Consider the following 23139-nt stretch of genomic DNA (forward strand, 5'->3'; position numbering starts at 1 on the left):
GCGGACTATCTATGGGCCTTGCAGAGAAGATAAAACAGGAGAATGGAGAAGAAGACACAATGATGAACTCCAGACAATATACGGAGATGAAAACATAGTACGCTACATTAAATCAAACAGAATACGATGGGCGGGTCACGTACTAAGATCAAGTGACGAAAGACTTCTAAACGCCACATTCTGGGAAAGGCCCGATGGAAAAAGGTCAGTTGGTCGCCCAAGAAAGAGATGGAAGGACGCAGTAGCCAGTAATCTAAGCAAAATGGGAGTACAGAAATGGGAAACAGCTGCTCAGGACCGACAACAATGGAGGGAAATAGTAAACGCAGCCAAGACTCACATAGAGTTGTAGAGCCAAATGATGATGATGATGATGAATTAACATAACTAAAGACCTAAAAATATTTCCTAAAAAATATTTTTACGCTCTTTTCAACGCCGGTATTACTTTTTTGAAAAATAATATATACAGGGTGAAAGAATTGGTAAAAAACAACATGTTTTTACATAAAAATTAGGAAAAGCACAACTTCTGGTAAATCGATTCTTCTAGTTTACGACTTTGGTCTTACACATCCAAAAAATAACCTATATACCGAATTTGGCTGAAATCAGACTTTTTGTTCAAAAGTTATCGTGCTATTAGTCACATATGTATAGTCGCCATTTTGAATGCCCAGGGCCTATTTTACCACTAGGCCCGTGAGGCACCTGCCTCGGGCCAGCATTTTAATGGGGCCCGGAAAGATCACCAAAAAAATTTTATTTTTATTACAATAACAAAATAAATTTTTAAAATTCTTTCATTTTACGAAGAGGAAATGATAAATGATGACTCCACTGTTGATTTTCAAGCGACTTCACCTTGTCACAAGTACATCTCCGTCAGCTCCTACAGAAAACAACAATATCAATAAATCTTTTCCTAGCGATATAGGGGATTGACCAAAACATTTAGGTAAATCTGGAATTTCAACAATATCTTATAAATGAGCACATCAGAATCAATAACTGCTAAATCCTAAATTTGTTGTTCTGCTATGTAAATCCAAACTAAAAGTACAAATTTCTGAAGATGTAAGGGGCATGCAGAAAAATGAGAAATTAGTGTGCCATTTTTATGATATTTATTGATGCCCCTTTGACTGAGAAATGCCTGATACTTTTTGGAAAATTTACATTTTTAATGTTTTTTTAGCCTCCTGAAAATTTTTAAAACATGGATTTAGCCATTTTGATTCTATAGGCCTCAAATATAAATAATCGACCGACTCAATACATTGATAATATTAGTGAATGAATTTGTTACACAACTGGATAATAATAGAACCAGACATTTGCAAAGTGCCATTTTTTATGACATGAAAGCTAATGGAGAAATATTCTTCGTGAGTGGTTAGTGTACAGTCCTAAATGTAGCCTTGTTACGTTTGTAAACTGATTTCCACGAAAATTATTATTTTTCTAACTTTTGATAATTATACTTAATGACTGAAAAAGTATCAGTAGGACAGTTATTCAACATTGAGAGCGTGATCTCCTGAATACATTTCATTAATTGGTACGTTAGTCAAGAGAAGTAGTATAGCAGGAAAAATTGTAACAACAATGGAAAAAAGTTATTTAGAAGAAAGGACACATTCGAGATATCTTTTTCAACGAATAACAGCAATAGCAACCATTAAATTTTTGTCAAAGAACGGTCTATCCTTTTATGGTTCAACAACCTAATTACAAAAGGAAATGACATATATACAGTGAGTCGCATTTAAGACGAAGACAGCCATACATTATACATTTTGGCTATCAAAATAAATACAAATTTGAAGTTTTGAACAGTTATGCAGGTTGAATGTCCACTTTTTTTAAGATACTCAGCTGATATTTAAATTTTAAACGCAGCCTACTGCGACTCCAAAAACAGGGTAAAATTTCGATATTTTGCTTCCCGTTGGAAATATCGGAAAAAGTTATTTGAAAAAGATGTTACAAATATTATTCTAACCCCACGTACCAAATTTCATAACAAAACTCGTACTTTTAGTTTTTTTTCATTAATTGTAGTCAGGATCCTAAAACTTAAAATTGGTTGGCCTGAGATGCATCACGGGACAGACGAATTTTAGGGTTCTGACTACAAATACTGAAAAAACTAAAAGTGCGAATTTTGTTATGCAATTTGGTATGTGGGAAGTATATAAGATTTGGAAGTACTTTTTCAAATAACTTTTTCCGATATCTAGCTAACGCGAGGTAAAATATAGAAAAAATTATCCTGTTTGTGGATTCGCAGTAGGCCGCGATTAAAATTTAAATTTAGTTGAGTATCTTAAAAATGTGAACCTTCAACCTGTATGACTCTAATAATAAACAACGTTTAATTGTTTTTAAATTTTATTTATTGTTAATAAAAATTTAAACTTATTTAAAATTTAAATTTTTGGTGCAACTATATTTCTATTATCTAAATAATTAATTTATTTAAAAAAGTTATTATTATTAATGAATATTTAAGGGCCCGAAAATTGTGTAGTGCCTCGGGCCTGATTTCAAGTAAAATAGGCTCTGTGAATGCCCGCCATTTTTGTAAAAGGTAAAGCATGAGATGGCCTTATATCTAAATTTAAACCTTGATGTGTGTAGTATATATGGTCCAAATTATATGCTTCTACCATTAAATGCACAATAAGTCTTATAATATTTGCACGAATCTGCCACACATAGGTACATGTGAAGATACGTTATGCATTTATTAAATGGTAATTAACATAACTAAAAAGTTCAAAATATTTTCTACAAAATATTTTTACGCTCTTCTCAATTGCGGTATTACCTTTTTGAAAAATTAATATATACAGAGGGAAAAAATTTACAAAAAAAAAACATATTTTTATATAAACAACCAGTAAAAACACAACTTCTCGTAAACCGATTCTTCTGGTTCACCACATCCATCTTGTAAATCAAAGGAAGAACCTATATACCAAATTTAGGTGAAATCGGACTTTTCGTTCAAGAGTTATGGTACTATTAAGCACATATGCATAGCCTCCATTTTGAATGCCCGCCATTTTTGTAAAAGGCAAAATCTGAGATGGCCTCATATCTAAATTTGAACCTTTATATGTGTAGAATATGTGGTCCAAATTATATGGTTGTATCATTAAATGTGCAATTGTTTCACATATCGGCCGCACTATGATTATATTTAATATAAATGCCGTAGGTCTTAACGATGTTCCTGTAAAAAAATAAAACACACTATTAACGTCACTCTGTTGCCGCCATTGGGTGCAAGAAACCGCACTATCGTCGCTATTGACCCTCCCACTTCCGCCCCCGGTCCCGTTCCCGACCGAAGGAATATACTCCTTGAGGAGTCAACAGATTTATACGACAATTCGGGGGATTATACGAGATGTACAAATTACGGGGCGACTTAATGATTCTCTAGGTAGTGTGTAATAAAGTCATAAAGGTAATGGTCTAAATAGTGCCCTAAGATAAACGGAAAACGTTAGAGATAAAGAGCTTGATAAACAGCTCGTATTTTTTAAGTAGCTCGTAAAGGTTTTTATTTACTTTATTAAGATTTTACACTTATTAAGTTACATTATGGTAATTTGCTTCGTTAACGGTTTTTTTTTTCAGCGAACCACGTGACAGGAGATGAGGCATTAATTTTTTTTTACATTTTTTGTATATAAAAATTATAATAGTGGGGGATGCAAGTATGCTAAATTTACAGTTACTCAAGCGTTATGGGAACCTATTGGCTTGTGAAGATTAGGACCTAAAACATTTTCCAAAAGTTTTCCATTTTAGTGGGGACTTTCCATTTTTTTAATTTAATTTGCCATTTCCGACAGTCGTTTTTTCTGATTATAGCGTCATCTATCCATAATTCGAAAAAATGTCTCGAATAAAAGTTACTTATTTTTACGTAAGGGATCCAAATCTGCAATAAAAAATGGGAGCTCCTATTTAAGATTTTAGAGTAAGCCCACCTCCGTGTGTAGTCGTGCTTGATGTCATTCGATAAATTTTTAAAAACTATTTACCAATTATTTGAAAACTATTAAAAACTGACCAACGTAGGAAAAAAAATCATTTAACACGGCTGATTTTTTAAAAAATGTGTCCCAAAAGTAGTGGAACGGTCGAATATTTCGCGAACTAAACATCGGATCGAAAAACTGAAAAATACGTGTTCAATAATTTTCAAAAATCTATCCAATGACACCAAACACCAACCCCCACTATACCTCCTGGAGGTGGGGTGGTGGTAACTTTAAAATCTCAAATGGAAACCCCCAGTTTTTCTTACAGATTTTAATTCGTTACGTAAAAGTAAGCAACTTTTATTCAAGACATTTTTTCGAACTGTGGATAGATGGCGCTATAATTGGGAAAAACCATTTATCCTGATACCATAGGTAAATTATAGAAATGGTCTAATATCTCACGAAATACACTTCCAAATAAGAAACTAAAAAAGAGAATTTTAATCTTTTTCGAAAACCTTTCGAATAACACCAAACATGACCCTCCAACTCACCCTCTGGAGGTGGGGTGAGCGGTAACTTTAAAATCTTAAATAGCAACCCCCACTTTTTATTACAGATTCGAATCCGTCATGAAAAATTAAGCAACATTTATTCGAAACATTTTTTAGATTTGTTAACAGATGGCGCTTTAATTGGCAAAATACGATTTATTAGCGCCATCTATCAGAAATTGTAAAAAATGTTTCGAATAAATGTTGCTTAATCTTTTGTGACGAATACGAATCTGCAATAAAAAGTGGAGGTTTCTATTTAAGATTTTAAAGTTACCCCCCACGCCACCTCCAGGGGGTGGGTTGGAGGGTCATGTTTGGTGTTATTCCACAGGTTTTCGAGAAAGATTAAAAATCTGTTTTTTGGTTTCTCATTTGGAAGTGTATTTCGTGAGATATTATACCGTTTCTATAATTTACCTCTGGGATCAGGATAAATCGTTCTTCCCAATTATAGCGCCTTCTATTCACAGTTCGAAAAAATATCTTGAATAAAAGTTACCTACTTTTACGTAACGAATCCAAATTTGCAAAAAAGAACTGGGGTTTCCATTTGAGATTTTAAAGTTACCCCTCACCCCACTTCCAGGGGGTGTAGTGGGGATTGATGTTTGGTGTCATTGGATAGACTTTTGAAAATGATTAAATATGTATTTTTCAGTTTTTCGATCCAATGTTTAGTTTGCGAAATATTCGACCGTTCCGCTACTTTTGGGACACCCTATATTGTTCCCTATGCTTCTTCGAACACCATACCGACCATCTGGCTACTGAAACATGTTGCGTTCATTACTGCGCAGCATACTTGTACAGGTAAACATTATTAGAAATATGAACTGTAATTGACAGACATTTCTGTGGTTTAAAAAGTAATGACAAAAAAATTTTCGTCCTAAAATAATTTAAATTAAATTTACAGGGTGATTGATGAGTATGATAAAGCTCAGTAGATCCGCTATAATAATAGCTAGCAATAAAAGTTAATAATAAAAATTTTGGCCAACTTTCAGCTTCACACCACGAAATTAGTTAGATTGTTACAGGGTGTTCGATAACATAGTGGCAGACCAAACTTATGTTTTTTTTAAATGGAACACCCTATATTTTATTTTATATTCAAAATCCTCTTAACTTTCCCATCTCAAAAATATAAAGGTTTTTATGTTATATAGGGCTTTTACAAAGTTATAACAAATTTTTCATGAAAATGGTAAAACAAGTTCAGCCCCCTGTATAAATAAAAAAAGCACAACAGCGATGGTTTATTGGTGCCATATTTTTTTGTTGGTTGTGAAAATTTTGAAGAATTGTTAATATTGCTAATTTTTCTTATATCGAATACAGGGTGAGTCAAAACGCAAGTACATTCTTTTATCAGAAATTTTAAATAAAACACCCTGTATTTTATATTACAATCGAAAAATATCATGACCGTACATAAATTTTTGTATAATATTCCCTATGTCCAAATTTTTTAGTTTTCGAGATATTTTCATTTTTCACAGCAAGTTATTCATTAGGGTGTTCTACATAAAATTACTGTGAAAATATTGTACTTGCGTTTTGACTCACCCTTTATTCGGTATAAAGAAAATTAGCAAGATCAACCACTTTTATAAATTTTGACAATCAACAAAAAAATATTGCACCAATAAACCATTGTTGTTGTGCTTATTTTTATTTATAAAGGGAGCTGAACTTATTACGATTTTCATAGAACATTGGTTATAACTTTGTAAATACCCTGTATAACATAACAAACCTTTATATTTTTGTGATGGGGAAGTTAAGAAGATTTCGAATATAAAATAAAATATGGGGTGTTCCATTTAAAAAAAAAAGTTTGGTCTGCCACTATGTTATCGAACACCCTGGACCCTTGAACATTCTTACTAATTTTGAAATGTGAAGCGCAAAGTTAGCTACAATTTTTGTTATTAACTTTTATTGCTATCTATTACTATAGCGGATCTACTAGGCTTTTTCACACTAATCAATCACCCTTATTTTGTGTTTACCTGTACATATCTGCTGCGCAGTAATGAACGCAACCTGTATCAGCAGCCAGATGGCCGGTACGGTGTTCGAGTAAGCATAAGGAACAATTTATCAAAGAATCAGCCGTCTTAAAATGATTTTTCGAAAACGTTGCTAGCTCCTAGACCAATTTAACATTTTTAAAGTTAACACACCCTCTTTGTGAAGGCCATGTTTGATATCATTAGATAAATTTTTAAAAAATATTGAACACGTGTTTTTCAGTTTTTCGATCTTACGTTTATTTCGCGAAATATTTGCTTTTTTTTTAAACTGTTCCGTGATTGCTGTGTGTTCCGTGCTTCCGTGGATGCGTGTGATAACTTTATTGTCCACGGAAATAAATAAAATAAAATTAAATAAAACGTAAAACAACTGTTAATAATATATTTTCGGTAAAAAGCCTGCTTATTGCTTGGAGCAGGTGTGTCTTAATTTTTCTCGACCGAACGCTAGTTGTGACTGAACTCGTATTAATTTTGTCACCATATGATTTCAGATTTGAGTGCCCCTAGAACTGAGATTTATTGCTTAAGTGGAAAGACGTAAAATGTTTCCTGCCAAAATTTTCAGTGTATTTTAAATGGATTCATTTTTTCTAATCCTGGGAAAACTAATAAGTCCTTACAATAAATTTAAACGCAGAATGAAAGACTACGTTATTACCGAGGGCTGAAAGTCCCTTTGAATAAATAAAAAGTTTCTTTTAAATGAAATATTTGCAATTAAAAATCAGACTGAATTTTTTCTTGTATTTTCACTACTTTAACTTATTAAAATAAACATCGTAGAAGTTTTCAGGGACTTTCGGCCCTCACCAATAATAGAATATTTTTTTCTGCGTTTAAATTTTCCAAAAATATTTATTAGTTTTCTCGGGATTCGAAGAAAAGGAATACATTTAAAACACATTGATAATTCTGACAGTCGACATTTTGCGCCTTTCCCCTTAAAAGACTGGACAAAGTAATTGATTAGATAGGTATTTTGTTTTTGTTTTGTATACATACAAACTGAAAGAGGTTTAGGCAATTAATAATAATTATAAATATACAAACTGGAACATGAAGTAAAAACCACTTCTATGTAAAAGGTATATTTACTAAAAATTTTTTAGAATCCCAATGGATTCAATAAAATGAGTTCATCAGAACGTTTTCAAACCTATCGGTCCATCATCAGTGAATCTAAAATCAAATAAGTAATCTCACTATTAAAATTGAAAGATGGTTGAAATTGTGAAAGTTAAAAATGTGGTTATGATTACTTACTTGAATACTTGCAAAATAGCCCCAGAACCAAACAATGATTGTGATTATAAATAAATCTACATTATGTTGAAATAAATTTAAAATGGCTAAACGCCGATGTTCAGGGATTAAACCTCTGGGAATATGGTGAAACTCTACCCGAGGACCCAATCAACCATCTTCGGTCAACGATGAATACTAAGTGTCAAAGCTATGTAAGGAAATGCTTGATGTAACATTGACAGTTGAGGAAGAAGGTAGTCGATTTTCAAGGAAATTTAAAAACAAAATCATGATCCAAGACGAAGATATAGTAAAGATTTTAATGTCTGAAAATGTCTGTTAATTAAATCTATTGTTTTTTTAAAAATTAAAAGAAAATGTGTTTTACAAAATAAAAATTATTTTAACTGTAGGTAACTACAAATTGACTGTATCAAATAAAATAAACCTGATCAAAAAATTTCAATATGATAAAGTGAGCTGATTAGTAGTAATGACAGAAATAAAATTAAATAAGTGGTGATATAGAAGAAGTTTTAAATTTTGAAAATGGATATTATTATATCAAGAAATTTATATGTCCACAGTATGTGTATTGATGGTTGTATAGGTAGAAGGGAAATAGGATAAGAAGATAGCAGATAGGATAGGAAAAGGGAAGGTATAACAAAGTAATAGGAATTATGAAAATAATTGACGGTGAATGGGGACAAAATTGCGGTTAAGGGATGTTTGTCGGTTAACACAATTGGGACTTTTCTTTAGGTCTTTGACAATTTCCAAATCCTCGTATAAGTCTAAACGGAGTGTATTTTTTTGTTGAATGTTGTGTATCAACTGGACCCCATCAGGAATCTTAAGTTCGTGTTTATTGACTTTAAAATGGTGCGAAAAAGCTGAAGTGGTATCTCTCTTACTGTGTTCTGCCGATCGGGTGGAAAGAGATCTGTAAGTTCTACCAATGTAGGTAGCATCGCAGTCTGAACAAGAGAGTCTGTATACCCCACTACGGCTCATGTAATGGATAGGGTCTTTGGTGTTAGTTAAGCTTTTATTGAGGGTGTTATTGACTTTAAATGAGATTCTGATGTTATCACAAGAATTAGAAATTATTTGTTTGACTCTTTCAGATAATTTGGAGTTATTAAACGGTAAGGAGGCATAAATTGGAGTAGTTGTGGAAGATGATGAGAAAGCGGATTGTTGAAGTAACTTAAGTTCTCTTTTCTGTTGAAGTTTATGGATGATGTCTGGGTCATAACCATTGTTAATTGCAATTTGTTTGATGATGTTCAGTTCTTTGTTAAATTCAGTTGTAGATAGAGGAATAGACTTTAATCTATGTATAAAACTACGAAATGCAGAAAGTTTATGTGAAAGAGGATGGTTAGAAGTGGAATGGATAACGTGATCAGTCTGTGTAGGTTTACGGTAGATACCAAAGTTGAAGTGGTCATATAGTCTGGTAATAGATATGTCCAGGAAGTTAATGGAGTTAGAAGATTCTAGTTCCATGGTAAAAGTGATTTTAGGATGGAGTTGATTGATTTTATGAAGTAAGTTGTGAGCTGAGTCGGAGTTACCAGATATGAGGACTAAAATGTCATCTACATAACGAAACCAATGTAATATCTCTGGATTTTTTGTGATATGATTGGATTCTAAATGATCCATAAAGACATCAGCTAAGAAAGGGGATAAGCAACTTCCCATTGCTAAACCATCTGGTTGTTGATAAAAGTTGTTGTTGAAGACAAAGTAATCTTGAGATAGGCAGATTTTGAGAATGTTTATAATAGACGAAGTGGTAGTGGAGGTCACCGAATTATTTAAAAGAAGCGAGTTGACCAGACTAATCGATTCATTTTTTGGGACTGAAGTGAATAAATTGCTAACATCAAAAGAAAGCATGACGATATTCGGATTAAGATTGACAAGTTGAAGTTTTTCAACTAATTGGCGAGAATTCAAAACAGTAAACTGTGGGGTGAAGTTAATAAAATTTTTAATAATGTTAAGAATGAATTTAGATAAAATAGAGACTGGAGTATTGATGAAACTGACAACGGGACGAATGGGAATGTCAACCTTGTGTATCTTTGGTAAACCGTATAACCTGGGAGTGAGTGGATTAAACGGAATTTTGGTGTAAAGTGCTTCATATTCAGAGAAGAAATCAGTAAACTGTTTAAGATTGTTTTTCATTTTTGACACAAAAGATTTTGAAGGATCAACAGGGAGAAGATTAATAATCCATTACATGAGCCGTAGTGGGGTATACAGACTCTCTTGTTCAGACTGCGATGCTACCTACATTGGTAGAACTTACAGATCTCTTTCCACCCGATCGGCAGAACACAGTAAGAGAGATACCACTTCAGCTTTTTCACACCATTTAAAAGTCAATAAACACGAACTTAAGATTCCTGATGGGGTCCAGTTGATACACAACATTCAACAAAAAAATACACTCCGTTTAGACTTATACGAGGATTTGGAAATTGTCAAAGACCTAAAGAAAAGTCCCAATTGTGTTAACCGACAAACATCCCTTAACCGCAATTTTGTCCCCATTCACCGTCAATTATTTTCATAATTCCTATTACTTTGTTATACCTTCCCTTTTCCTATCCTGCTATCTTCTTTATCCTATTTCCCTTCTACCTATACAACCATCAATACACATACTGTGGACATATAAATTTCTTGATATAATAATATCCCTTTTCAAAATTTAAAACTTCTTCTATATCACCACTTATTTAATTTTATTTCTGTCATTACTACTAATCAGCTCACTTTATCATATTGAAATTTTTTGATCAGGTTTATTTTATTTGATACAGTCAATTTGTAGTTACCTACAGTTAGAATAATTTTTATTTTGTAAAACACATTTTCTTTTAATTTTTAAAAAAACAATAGATTTAATTAACAGACATTTTCAGATATTAAAATCTTTATTATATCTTCGTCTTGGATCATGACTTTGTTTTTAAATTTCCTTGAAAATCGACTACCTTCTTCCTCAACTGTCAATGTCACATCAAGCATTTCCTTACATAGCTTTGCCACTTAGTAGTCATCGTTGACCGAAGATGGTTGATTGGGTCCTCGGGTAGAGTTTCACCATGTTCCTAGAGGTTTAATCCCTGAACATCGGCGTTTAGCCATTTTAAATTTATTTCAACATAATGTAGATTTATTTATAATCACAACCATTGTTTGGTTCTGGGGCTATTTTGTAAGTACTCAAGTAAGTAATCATAACCACATTTTTAACTTTCACAATTTCAACCATCTTTCAATTTTAATAGTGGGATTACTTATTTGATTTTAGATTCACTGATGATGGACCGATAGGTTTGAAAACGTTCTGATGAACTCATTTTATTGAATCCATTGGGATTCTAAAAAATTTTTAGTAAATATACCTTTTACATAGAAGTGGTTTTTACTTCATGTCCCAGTTTGTCTAACTATAAGGTATACAGCCAATCCAGGGAACTACCCCTTTTTAGTTTAATTATAAATATGGTTTTGTATATTATGATCGGAAAAAATGTAAATTTTAAATTAGATCTTTTTATTTAATTTAGAACCAAAAGTTAGTATAAATTAGTAATTAAAATTAATTAAAAATTGTACATAATTTTAACTTGTCGCTACAAAACTTTGTGACACCCATTTCTTTACGCCCGCTCAAATTGTCAGATTTTTGAAATATAGACTGTTCTGCATGTAACTAACTTAATTTATTTTAATCTGACGATAAAGCTCTGGTGGGACTCTTTCCGTGTTATCGAGCCCTAGGTAACTTGGTATGCAGGTGTATCTACAAAAAATTTTCGTACACATCTGGCCGTTGCGAGTAGAACCGCTTTCTGCATGGTCTTGTAAAGATGTTCATTTAGACCCAGCTTTTTTATGCTTTCGAGGAGGTTCTTCGGAATGACTCCAGTAGTAGACATAATAATAAGTATCGTCTGGGTACTTTGAATTCTCCATTGTCTTCGTATTAGATCTCTGTACTTGGCGATCTTTTCAGTAAATTTACTACGTAGTGTTGTTTGTCTTGTTAATTTACAGCTACAATTTAGGAAAAAGAGAACTTGTAATTCTCTTCTAGTTTTTGCAATAATAATTGTATATTTCTCCGAATGAATTTAAAATACATTATGGTTGTTTTACCTTTCTCCAAATTTGTTACCAAATTTTAATTTTATTGTTAATATATTATGGTTATTGAAGTTATACGTCTTCAGGCGCGATTGGAAATAAATGTAAATGTGCGCAAATTCATCAAAAATTTTTAGCTCTACGCGCAGATAAACGTTACACATTTGCTCTGATTGGATATTGCAATAACCTGTCAAAAATTATTCAATATGGAGGCTACGGGTAAATATATGTTGTGTTTTAGTTTTTACTGCTGTGAGAACAGAGATAAAAGTAAGGTTGTAGTGACTTTTTAAATTGTCTTTAAAGGCAACAGGTAAATGTTTTAGTATTGTAATAAAAAATTATATACCTATTTGCAAAACGTAAAATATAGTAGTGCTTCAATTTACATAATTTGATTTCTAACAAATTTTCTACCAATCTTCATCTAATATTATATTGTTCTCTTAATCTATATTTTGTTGTATTTTAATATTTTAATTCCGCAAAACTCAAACTAATTTGATTAATTCAGACAATAAACAAATATGATATGACCAACTGTCAAAAAGTTTAAAACATTCAGTTGGTGTGTCCAATTGGGTGCATTTTAAAGTGATTGATTCACAACCTAATACAATGCTAATATACACGGGTTTGAGATCCAATGCAAACTTTTATTTTGTATTTTTTTATACATTTTATGACTATAAGTATATTTATATTATATAATTTTTTTTCAGAAAATAAGTATTTAGGTAAAATTTTTGGCAACAATTGTTGCTTTTTTTGCCAAAAATCATTCATTTGTGACATTTTTCAATGTGTTTGTATTTTTAATTTTTTTAATTTTTGGTGTTGTTTTAATAGAATTTTTTGGAAAGTGGTAAGTATTAAAATTAATTTAGTATTTAAATAAAATATAAATAAACTGTTTTTTATATTCATTTAAAGTACTTATATTTATTTAAGCCAGTGTGTGGCCGCCTGTTACAAGCAAGTCGGTTTGAAAGTGCTCTCTCGGAAAAATTGTGAATTTGGGTATGTGCACTTTATATTTAAACTGAAGAACTGTCAACCATATACCAATAGATGCAAAGAAGAGTTTGAGAAGAAAGATTTCAAAAATATCATTCTATTCTTCTAATAAAAGGAAAAGTTCAAAATTAGTAAATTATTCCTTAAAATTAAAGTAAAAGTTTTTAGTATAACCAATTTTAATACATTAACTTTTTGCATTTTAAGTAACGTTTTTGTTCAAAACAGTAATTACGGTCTGCTAAAATAAAGGTGACCATACACTAAAATCTACCGAAGAAAAAATATGGAACAGAAAATTGATGCGATCCTTGAAAAACTACTAAAGTTAGACCTACTGGAAAAACAAAACATGAGAATGGAAGACAAAATCGACACAATCACTAAATAATTGGCAGAACTAACAGAAGAAAATACAGAGTTAAAAGAAAAGAATCAAGAACTTCAAACAATATTGCAAATTCAAGAAAGAAGGGTAGAAGTATTAGAAAGAGAAGTAAGAGAAAAGAATCTGATCATCCAAGGAATAGAAGAGATCGAAAATGAAGACGAAACGCAAATCAAGCATAAGATTTCAGAAATTTCAAGAAAATTGCAAGTAGAACTAAATACAGATCAGGATATTATAGAGATACGAAGACTTCGTATCAAAACTGTTAATAAGAAAAGACCGATCCTCATAGAATTTAAAAATTGGAGTAAAAAAAACGAGGTCCTTAAAGAAACAAAGAAATTAAAAGGTACAGACATATTCATAAATGAAGACTATCCAAAACACATACAAATTCAAAGAAATGAACTTCGCAAATATCAAAAAGAAGCAAGAGAGAAAGGTCAAAATGCAGGTATCCGTTATAACAAATTGCTTCTAAATGGCGAATTATTCACTTTGAGTCAATTGCAAACCTTATCACAAGAAAATGAAGCTATAGTAATAGAAGACCAAAAGACGAATAGAGCTAGAAAATATGGTGATAGATCCCTCTCGGAGGAAGAGTTATCAATGGGCTCTACTACAGAAAGACCAACGAAAATAACGAAAACAGCGTACTCAAAAAACAAGTAAGTAGATAATCAAAGCCGGTATGACTATCAAGATAGGGAAATCAATGTGTTAGAGAGAGAAGTACCTTTCCAATGAGTAAGAGTGAGAAAGATGCTGACGTCACAGCGATGGAATCTACCATAGTTATTTTCCACTAGATGGCGCCACCAATCCGCCATTCTTATTCCAATTCGCCATTTTTATTCCATTTCAGTATTTTTATTTAAATTCGCCATTTTTGATCCAATTTTCCTTGACATTACGTCAAAGAAATCTACCATAGTTTAGCTATTAGCAGCTAGATGACGCTATTTTTAAATTAAAATAGTAAATAAATTAAAAATAAAACAATTTTCCGTTCTGTGCTAGTCACCACGCTCTTCTTCTTTTTGTCAACTGTCTATTCTTCTTCTTTTACATAATATGTTATGTTATTTAAGCCAGTCACGTGCAGAAATCTAAGCTCTACGTGTTGCATACTATATTTTATCTACGACCGATAATTTAGTATGTTTAAGCGATGGTGACATCTCGTTAGCATTGGTCTGATTGGAGATTGTCATACGTTAAAGGTGTGGGGAGTATCGAATATGTTATTTGATCCATAAACTAACCGTTACGAGCTGCATACTATATTTTATCTATGACCATAAAATAATATGTTATTTAAACCAGTCACGTGTAGAAATCTAAGCTTTACAAGTTGCATACTATATTTTATCTACGACCGTAACATAATTTATGTTTAAGCGATGGAGAAAAATTAAACATCATGTCATAAAGGCATTAGATATGTATCTTTACTAAAACAAATTTGTTAGTAGCGTCATGTCTTTGAGTGAGTACAGACATAAAGTTGAACAGTTTCAAGATAAACTCATTGAGTTACAGAAAGATATTAAAGTATATCAGGATTTAAGAAAAATTATCAAACAATTAGAGAACCTACATATTAGCGATAGAACATATCCACTAGGACATATTCAACCATGGACGATAACACCACCAGCAGAAACATGAAAAATGAAATTAATAATATATTCGCATTGACATGTTTAATTTTAATGCCTGTATTTATCTTAATTTTAAAAATTATTTTTAAAAAAATTGTAAATAGAGGATTTGACACGTAATATAAAAATTTATGAGTAAATAAGGAGTTTTAATTAAAAGTCAATAGTTTTTTATATATTTTTATTATAAAACATAATTATACAGGTAATATCGTATTACAAAACCATTGGCGTAGTCGATCCACATTTCTTTCGGTACATAAAAACACTCCATTGGCGTGACAGGGGTTTGCATCAGGAGCAAATTTACAAACGCAAGGCGTATAATCAAATTTGCAGACATCAATAATTGTAGGAAAAACTCCAATCATATTACATTTCTGTTGTAAAAATCTGCTTTTTTGTTCTCCTCGAACGTAAATGTAATCGGCAGCATACAATAACTTGGATTCTAGTATTTGATTTATTTTGGAATATTCCACATCACCATTGGAATACCGAATGCCATGCACGTTTTTCTCCAAGAAGAATACTGTCTTCTTATCTTGATTAGTTAATGAAGTAAACGGGTGCGGAGACGTAAATATGTAATGATGTCGTTTAAAACCAATTTCAATGCTGAGTTCCTTGGGTACAAACCATCCATCTACCATAAATCCCTGTATGTCAACTAGAGCAATCCTCATGATTAAGCGTGGTGATTGATACTGAGGGACGTACTCTTTAAACCTACTTAAATAATATTTTTGATAACTTCTGTTAGAGGAAAGTATTCGAGTAGGCTGTCGTGAACAATTAAACAGTAGGCTCGAGTGCCTGCCGGAAAACCTTCATCTGCTTCGATTTCCAGTTTAACATCAACGGTTCCTGATCTGAATGACGTATCATCCTGCTTGGAACAGTCAAAAACAAATAAGGCATATTTCTTGAAAGCAGCATAATCTAAGATGGGATGTTTTGTTGAGGAAAGAGTATAACTAGGAAAGAATTCCGTATAGTTATAGTGAGCTATAGCATAGTCATTCTTTGCAAAATCCAATTGCATTCTCTCGTTAGGCCAGTATTCTCCATTAATAACCAATCGCACGCTGGACATTCTAATGTGATCAAATAACGTTGGATCAGCGTGTATGTCATCTCGTTTAGAAGTTTGAAAAGCCACAATGACATAGCGTGGGCGTTCAACAGATGAAGTTGTCTTTACACTCCATATCTCGCGTCGAGATCCTGACGTAAGTGAAGGTAGTTCATTGAGCTCCCATTTACGGAAAGGTATAGTTATCGGCACATTATTCTTAATCGGAGTCATTAATTCAATTTTCATATCATCATTGGGAAAGACATGCTTGACCTTGAGTTCCATGCTGGAAACAGTTAAAGATACTGTTGTTGTTGTTGTAGCATTAGGTTCTTTCACTAGAATACAGTCTCTATCATTGCGTGCTCGAACAAATCGAAACACTTGACGGCCATAGGTTAATTTATTGTAGTCGTTGAAAATGTTGAATATATGTTTTATCGGAATCAGTAGACTAAAGTTGTCTCCCGATATATGTGGATTATTCGGATAGTTCCATCCTGCAGTACTGAGAAACTTGGAATCTTCAGGAGTATAACATAACAAACTGCGAATAGTGCTAACTACACCTGGGTCTCTAACTATTTCCATATCATGTGAACTTTGGATATACGTACATGTATCAAACAAGAAAGCTCCAGCATTCGGTGCAAGAGAAACCACGCCATCACCTACTTTCTCTATACTTCCTTTAATTTCCAACAGCGTTTCGTGTATCCCAAAAAATGCATCTGATTGATTTATGATAAATTCGACAACGTCACTATTATTAAATGATTTGATGTATGGTGTATATGTCCGAAATTCTTCTTTTCTAATAGTATTATCGAACAGAGGTTTTTGGTAAAGATCGAAAATATGAGGTTGAGGCTCCTGCTGTTGAACCCCCCGTCGAATGTATTGACGTTTTGACATCTTTCAGCTTTAATCCAATGGCAACAAGAAAGGCTTTATTGGCGGCAGACACGTCACGTCGCATGCAGGATCTGTGTGAGACTAATAGATATTGACTTGTAGAGTTTTGTTTTATAATTAAACCCATTTATATCGTTTCCTTAAAATCCAAATGGAGCGTACTTTTCTCTCCTCTAAAATTGACAGGTCTTAATTCCTGATCGACTATACTAACAGTAATTTTGGTAATTTCACGTATACTGCTGCTTATTGGTATGTATATAGGGTTATGAGGACGTTCATCAATAGAAAAACCTGGATCAACATTTATCGGAAAATGCAGAATGGTGTGTACAGGTCTGTCTTCGTAGAAGGCTCCTTCAGTAATGTTGCATTCAAATAGTAGACTTGATACTTTTATAATATTTACAGGTTGGTCTGAAGAATGCATTTTTCCTGATTTTAACACTCTATTTGAGGAGAAACCCAATAATTTACCAAGACTATCTTCTTTCTCGAAAGTAATGGTATGATCTTGACAGAAAATTTCACATTTAAGCGTATTGTTGTTCGGTTTTAAAGTGAACTCCTGAACCGAATTGTATATACCCATTAATTTATTTCGAATGTATGCTTCGATATCGGTAATTTCATACGATCCTGATGGAATTTCGATATAACGCAACTTTGTACGATCATTCTGCTCATAGAAATAAAACTTTTCACCATCAATGTTTGGAATTGAATTAAATGTATGAAATCCCAACACTGCTACATAATACTGCCGTAGCGGATCAAGCACAAGAGGCACTTGAGGAGTAAACGAAAACTCGTTTGTAGTACTTGTTAGGGTCAATAATCGAGACATGACTGATAGGAGGTAAAAGGTGCAGTAAGTTAAATACCAAAATATGTTAAACATTTCTTTATTTTTCTTAGAATAATGTTACATGTTTTTCTTGTCTTATTTATATTTTGTTCATAATACGGTATTCTACAAAATACACATACACTTTCCATCGTCCCACAAACATCGCACCATACGTGTTTCTTATAGTCTTTCTTGCAAGGTAAATAATATTCTAGTGCATGGCGAATATCTTGTGGTAATTCATACCAGACATCAGCGCTTATATTTTCCATTATACAGAAACTTTAAGCACAAATGTCCACAGTTTATTTGGTTATAACTTTGATATTGATCGTTATTATAGACAATTCTTCCACCATTCAAATAGGAAACTAGTTCTTGAGGTGGCTTCAAGCAGCCATATGAATCAAAATACGCTATGTCTTTGTTTATCTTTCTGTAAGCTACCCAATGTGTACCAGGGTTTGTTGAAATGTCGAGATTAATTATAGCACATTCATGTTTACGAGGGTTACGAGGTAAATTATCTCTCATAAACACACCACGAAAATTTGGAATTTTAAGTAGTTTAACAAATTTATTCAAGTCCACATTGGTTAAAGGTCTATTAGGTAGCTTCAGAGGTAGTTTTTTGACTTTTTTAAATATAATCCAAAGCCTCCTTTAGCGTTTTTTCGAAGGTATAATCCTTTGCCTAGATGTTCCATAGCTGTATTATGACGTTTGTCCTCTTCTAGTTTCTTTTGAGCATTCTTTGAATCAATTACAGTCTTTGCGATGGCACTTGCACCACCAGCCAAACTACCAAGAGCTGATAAGCCTGCAAAGATGGGGATTAAAGGTAAAATACCACCAGATTTTGATTCGAATGGAATGATTCTTGGAACTCGTACATTTCTTTTCCCACCTATATTCTTCACGGCTGTTCTAGCTGCTGCAAGTGCAACTAGAGCTGATTTACGCAAATTTGGTGATGGAGGAGTTCGTTTCAACGTTCTGATAATTGGTTGTAGCACGTGTCGCTTAAATGAACCAACACCTTTACCACGTTTCATACCCATACCTAGTTTTCGTTTAACTTTCATTGCTGTAGTAGTCAACCAGGCAGTGGCTTTTTCACTCAAAGATGCGTCGTTTGCTGTAACTCGTTCCCACGCTTTGTTTTCCAATACCCAATCTGCTTTATGTCTATCTTTCAATGAATTACTATGAGAATATGCAATATCATGATCTCTCGCAGCTCGATCTAATGGATTTATCCCTGGATCTCCACGAGCTAGACGTTTCTGTAATTTAGTTCCAGGTCCTAGATACTGGTAACCAGGGGCATGCAATTCAAACGGTATATTGTTGATCAGAGAATTCAACACTCCTTCACCTTGAACGACTAACATTGAAATGAATCGCTTCTTGAAAAATTTCTTTATATAACCAAGCGCATAAAATACATCTTAATCACAATATGAAGGTCATTCAACAAGATAAGACACTAGCAGTGGAGAACTTGGATTTTGTCGATAACGTGGCAAGAATCAGTAAACATGGTGTATTGCTACCACATTCTTTTCGTGCTATCGTATGTGGCCCAAGCGGATGTGGAAAAACGAATGCTATGCTAGCATTACTGTTTGATCTAAATGGCGCTAAATTCAAAAATGTTTACGTATATTCAAAATCGTTGTTTCAACCCAAGTATCAGTTTTTGAAGGAAGTGTTGGAATCTGTGAAAGAGGTTGGCTATTTTCCATTTAAAGACAATGATGACGTAATAAGTCCTGACGAAGCTAAACCAAACTCAGTATTCATATTTGATGACGTATCTACGGATCCACAACAAACAATACGTGAATATTACTGTATGGGAAGACATAAAGATATCGATTGTGCATACATATGTCAATCATACAGTCGAGCAGGCAAACAACTCCTGCGTGATAATGCCAACCTTATTGTATTGTTTAAACAGGATGAGCTCAATTTAAAACACGTCTTTGATGATCACGTCTCACCTGACATGACATTTGTTCAATTTAAAAAAATTTGTTCTGAATGTTGGCAGGATAGGTATGGTACGTTCGTAATTGTTAAGGATTTCGATATTTCTAACGGACGATATCGTTTAGGCTTCGACAAGTTTATAAAATTGTAGTTATGATCGAAATACACGCATTCCATAACAACATGTTAGACAAAGAGGTAGCTGCACGCAAGCGTAAAGTTGCTGAATTAGCTCGAGTCATTCGCAAAAAGTATTTGGCATTAAAGCTAGGTAGGACAGAACAAGACGAGACGCTAAATAAACTCTTTGAACCCATAACTAAACCACTAAAAGATATTGCACAATCCTCACATCATGCTATTAATAAGAAGCTTAAACACGTCAAAAAGGAAGAGATGAAATCAGAAGAAGAGGTGAAAAAAGAAGATAGCGATGACGATGTTTTTTCAGATACAGTATCAACGAATCATGAAAATGAAGATTTAAAACAATATAAAGAATTAAATAATACTGAAGTTCATCACAATTCCATAGGCCATCTTAACGGTGCAACTGCAGAAAAATATCTTAATATTGTCAAACCGTTGTTTAAACCTAAAAAAGCAAAGAAGCAATCACCGAAAATTAAATCTACTAGATTAAAGAAACTGTCTCTCGAAGGTCAAGAGAAAGCGACTCGTTCACCACCGAAAACTCGGTCTACTACATCAAAGAAATCGCCTTTAGAAGTAGTAAAAGCAACTCGTTCATCATCGTCAGCAACTACCTCCAAAGGATCAGGGTTCATCGATGCTTCTCATTTGATTTACAACGATAATCCTATTGAATATGTATATTGGGATGATCCAAATGAACTATGTGATAGACTCGAATTGTTGATTGCTTCCCAAGAAGCAGGAAACACATCCCATAGTAACGAAATTGTTGCCATTATCAACGAATTACGTGAAGCAGATATTATATATTAATGTTAGGTCAGATTAGACATCATTTCCAACATGAGTGTTGATAAGTTTGGTCGTCATCATTATCGTTCTAATGAACAAGCTATTCAAAAGCTGCGTGAAGGCTTCAAACAATCCATTTTAGATTTACAAAACCAGATACATGCAGTAAATAAGGATATTAAACGAGATCCTCCTGTATCAGGTATACATCTTTCCAACAAGAAATATGTAGATGACCACATTGCAAATATAAAAAATTGTCTGCGAAAAGAGATTACCTTGATGCAAAAAGAATATAGTTCAAAAGATACTCAACTTGAACAAAAAATTTCTGACTTTCAAAACTCCATCGGTAAGATTGAAAGCAAGTTTAATAAAAAAAATAATGAGTTATCTGATGCAAATAAACTGGCTGTCTTGAAAATATCTGATTTAACAAAAGAAATGAATGATTTACAAAAAGCAGTAAGTATCCAGAATGCAATAAAACAAGAATCTGTTGGAGAAAATACCGTGACAGTAGATAGGATTAACAAGGCATTGAATCTACAAAAAGCTGCAGAAAATACCTTGACAGTAAATAAGACTAACAAGAGAATAAATCAAATGTTGTCCTGAAAAATAATTTCCCATCGAAAATACTTAATAAATCAAATGTAACCTACATTACAGAACGCAGTAGATAACATTACTTCATGGGACAATCGTCTTAAGTTTAAATTCATAATGTCTAAAGAAAAACAACAATTGGTCAACGAATTACATAAACCAGCACGAAAAAATTATCCTCGTCGACGAACCGTCATTAAAGGACTAGATGATTTATGGCAAATGGATATTGCAGAGATGAGATCCTATGCCAATCAAAATAAATCTTACAAGCTCATTCTTGTCGTAATTGACTGTTTTTCAAAATTTGTGTGGACTCGACCATTAAAGACAAAAACAGGGGAGGAAATAACAAAGACGTTTGCAGATATTTTAAATCAAACTCAACGAGTTCCGAAAAATTTACAAACAGACCAAGGTACAGAATTTTTCAATTCCAAGTTTCAAAACCTCATAAGAAAACATGGTATTAATCACTATAATACCTTTAGTGTTAAAAAAGCAGCCATATGTGAACGAATTATTCGAACATTGAAGGAAAAACTTTACAAGTATTTCAGTCTTAATGGTACTTACAAATGGATAGATACATTGCCTCAAATTACAAAAGACTACAATAACACGAAACACAGCAAAATTCGACTTAGACCTATTGATGTTAATAAGTCTAACGAAAAAGAAATCTTACGAAAATATTACACTCACTTGAAAATTTCACGTAAAAGAAAATTGAAAGTTGGTGATATGGTGCGTATTAGTAAAAATAAACACCTTTTTGATAAGGGATATAAGCCAAATTGGACAACAGAACTATTTAAAATTACTGAAATTAAAATAACAAATCCCACAACATATTTGATTGAAGATATGACTGGAGCGCCTATTAGAGGAGGATTCTACGAAGAAGAATTACAGAAAACAAAAAATACAGACATTTACTTAATTGAAAAAGTATTGCACAGACGCGGAAATAAGATGTATGTTCAATGGCTGGGTCTCGATAGTAAACATAATAGTTGGATTAATAATAAAGATGTGGTTTAGTACTTTTTAATGCGAATGCAACCTTGAATAGGAGGGACGCAATATAAAAGACCGCTCAGCAACCTCGCTCTCAGTTAGTTCACCTCGCTCTTCAACATGAGTTCTCAAGATAGTGGTTATAGTTCATCAAGTTCTATTGTGGTATTCGATGATTCATCAAGTGAAATCAATTATGGTGCCGAACTAGACCAAGTTTTAGCAAAATTCGAAGAAGCTGCGAAGAATGAACCATACTACTTGTTAGAAGCCTCATTTCCACTAGATAGTTACATAATTAAAGTTGGTCTATCTCCAGCTAGACAGTTTACGGCATCCGTCATTTTATGTCAACATGCCATAAAAGAAGAATTATTCGACGGTCGAAGAATTAGTATAGACAAATTTGAGTGGAGTGACATAATTAACCTATTTTCACAAAAGATGAATGATTTTTTCTATGCAGACGAGTTTGATCCTGTCGAGTTTCAGTGTGGAGACTACTGCAAGATACGACAATTGGTGTTGGATTCAATCAAGTTCCTTGTTATTGAAAAACATGGTGTGGAATACTATTTAGATGAAAATGATGTTACGCAAATTCTACAAGTACACC

General features: G+C 32.9%; 1 protein-coding gene across 1 annotated transcript; it reads right to left on the reverse strand.

Annotated features, from left to right (window-relative positions):
* Positions 1-15838: 15838 nt before the first annotated feature.
* Positions 15839-17098, reverse strand: LOC126886316 (uncharacterized). The gene has a single exon (XM_050653189.1). The coding sequence runs from the start codon at positions 17096-17098 to the stop codon at positions 15839-15841; it is 1260 nt and encodes a 419-aa protein (XP_050509146.1).
* Positions 17099-23139: the final 6041 nt, after the last annotated feature.

This window comes from Diabrotica virgifera, chromosome 6, assembly GCF_917563875.1.
Source record: "Diabrotica virgifera virgifera chromosome 6, PGI_DIABVI_V3a".
NCBI lineage: Eukaryota > Metazoa > Arthropoda > Insecta > Coleoptera > Chrysomelidae > Diabrotica > Diabrotica virgifera.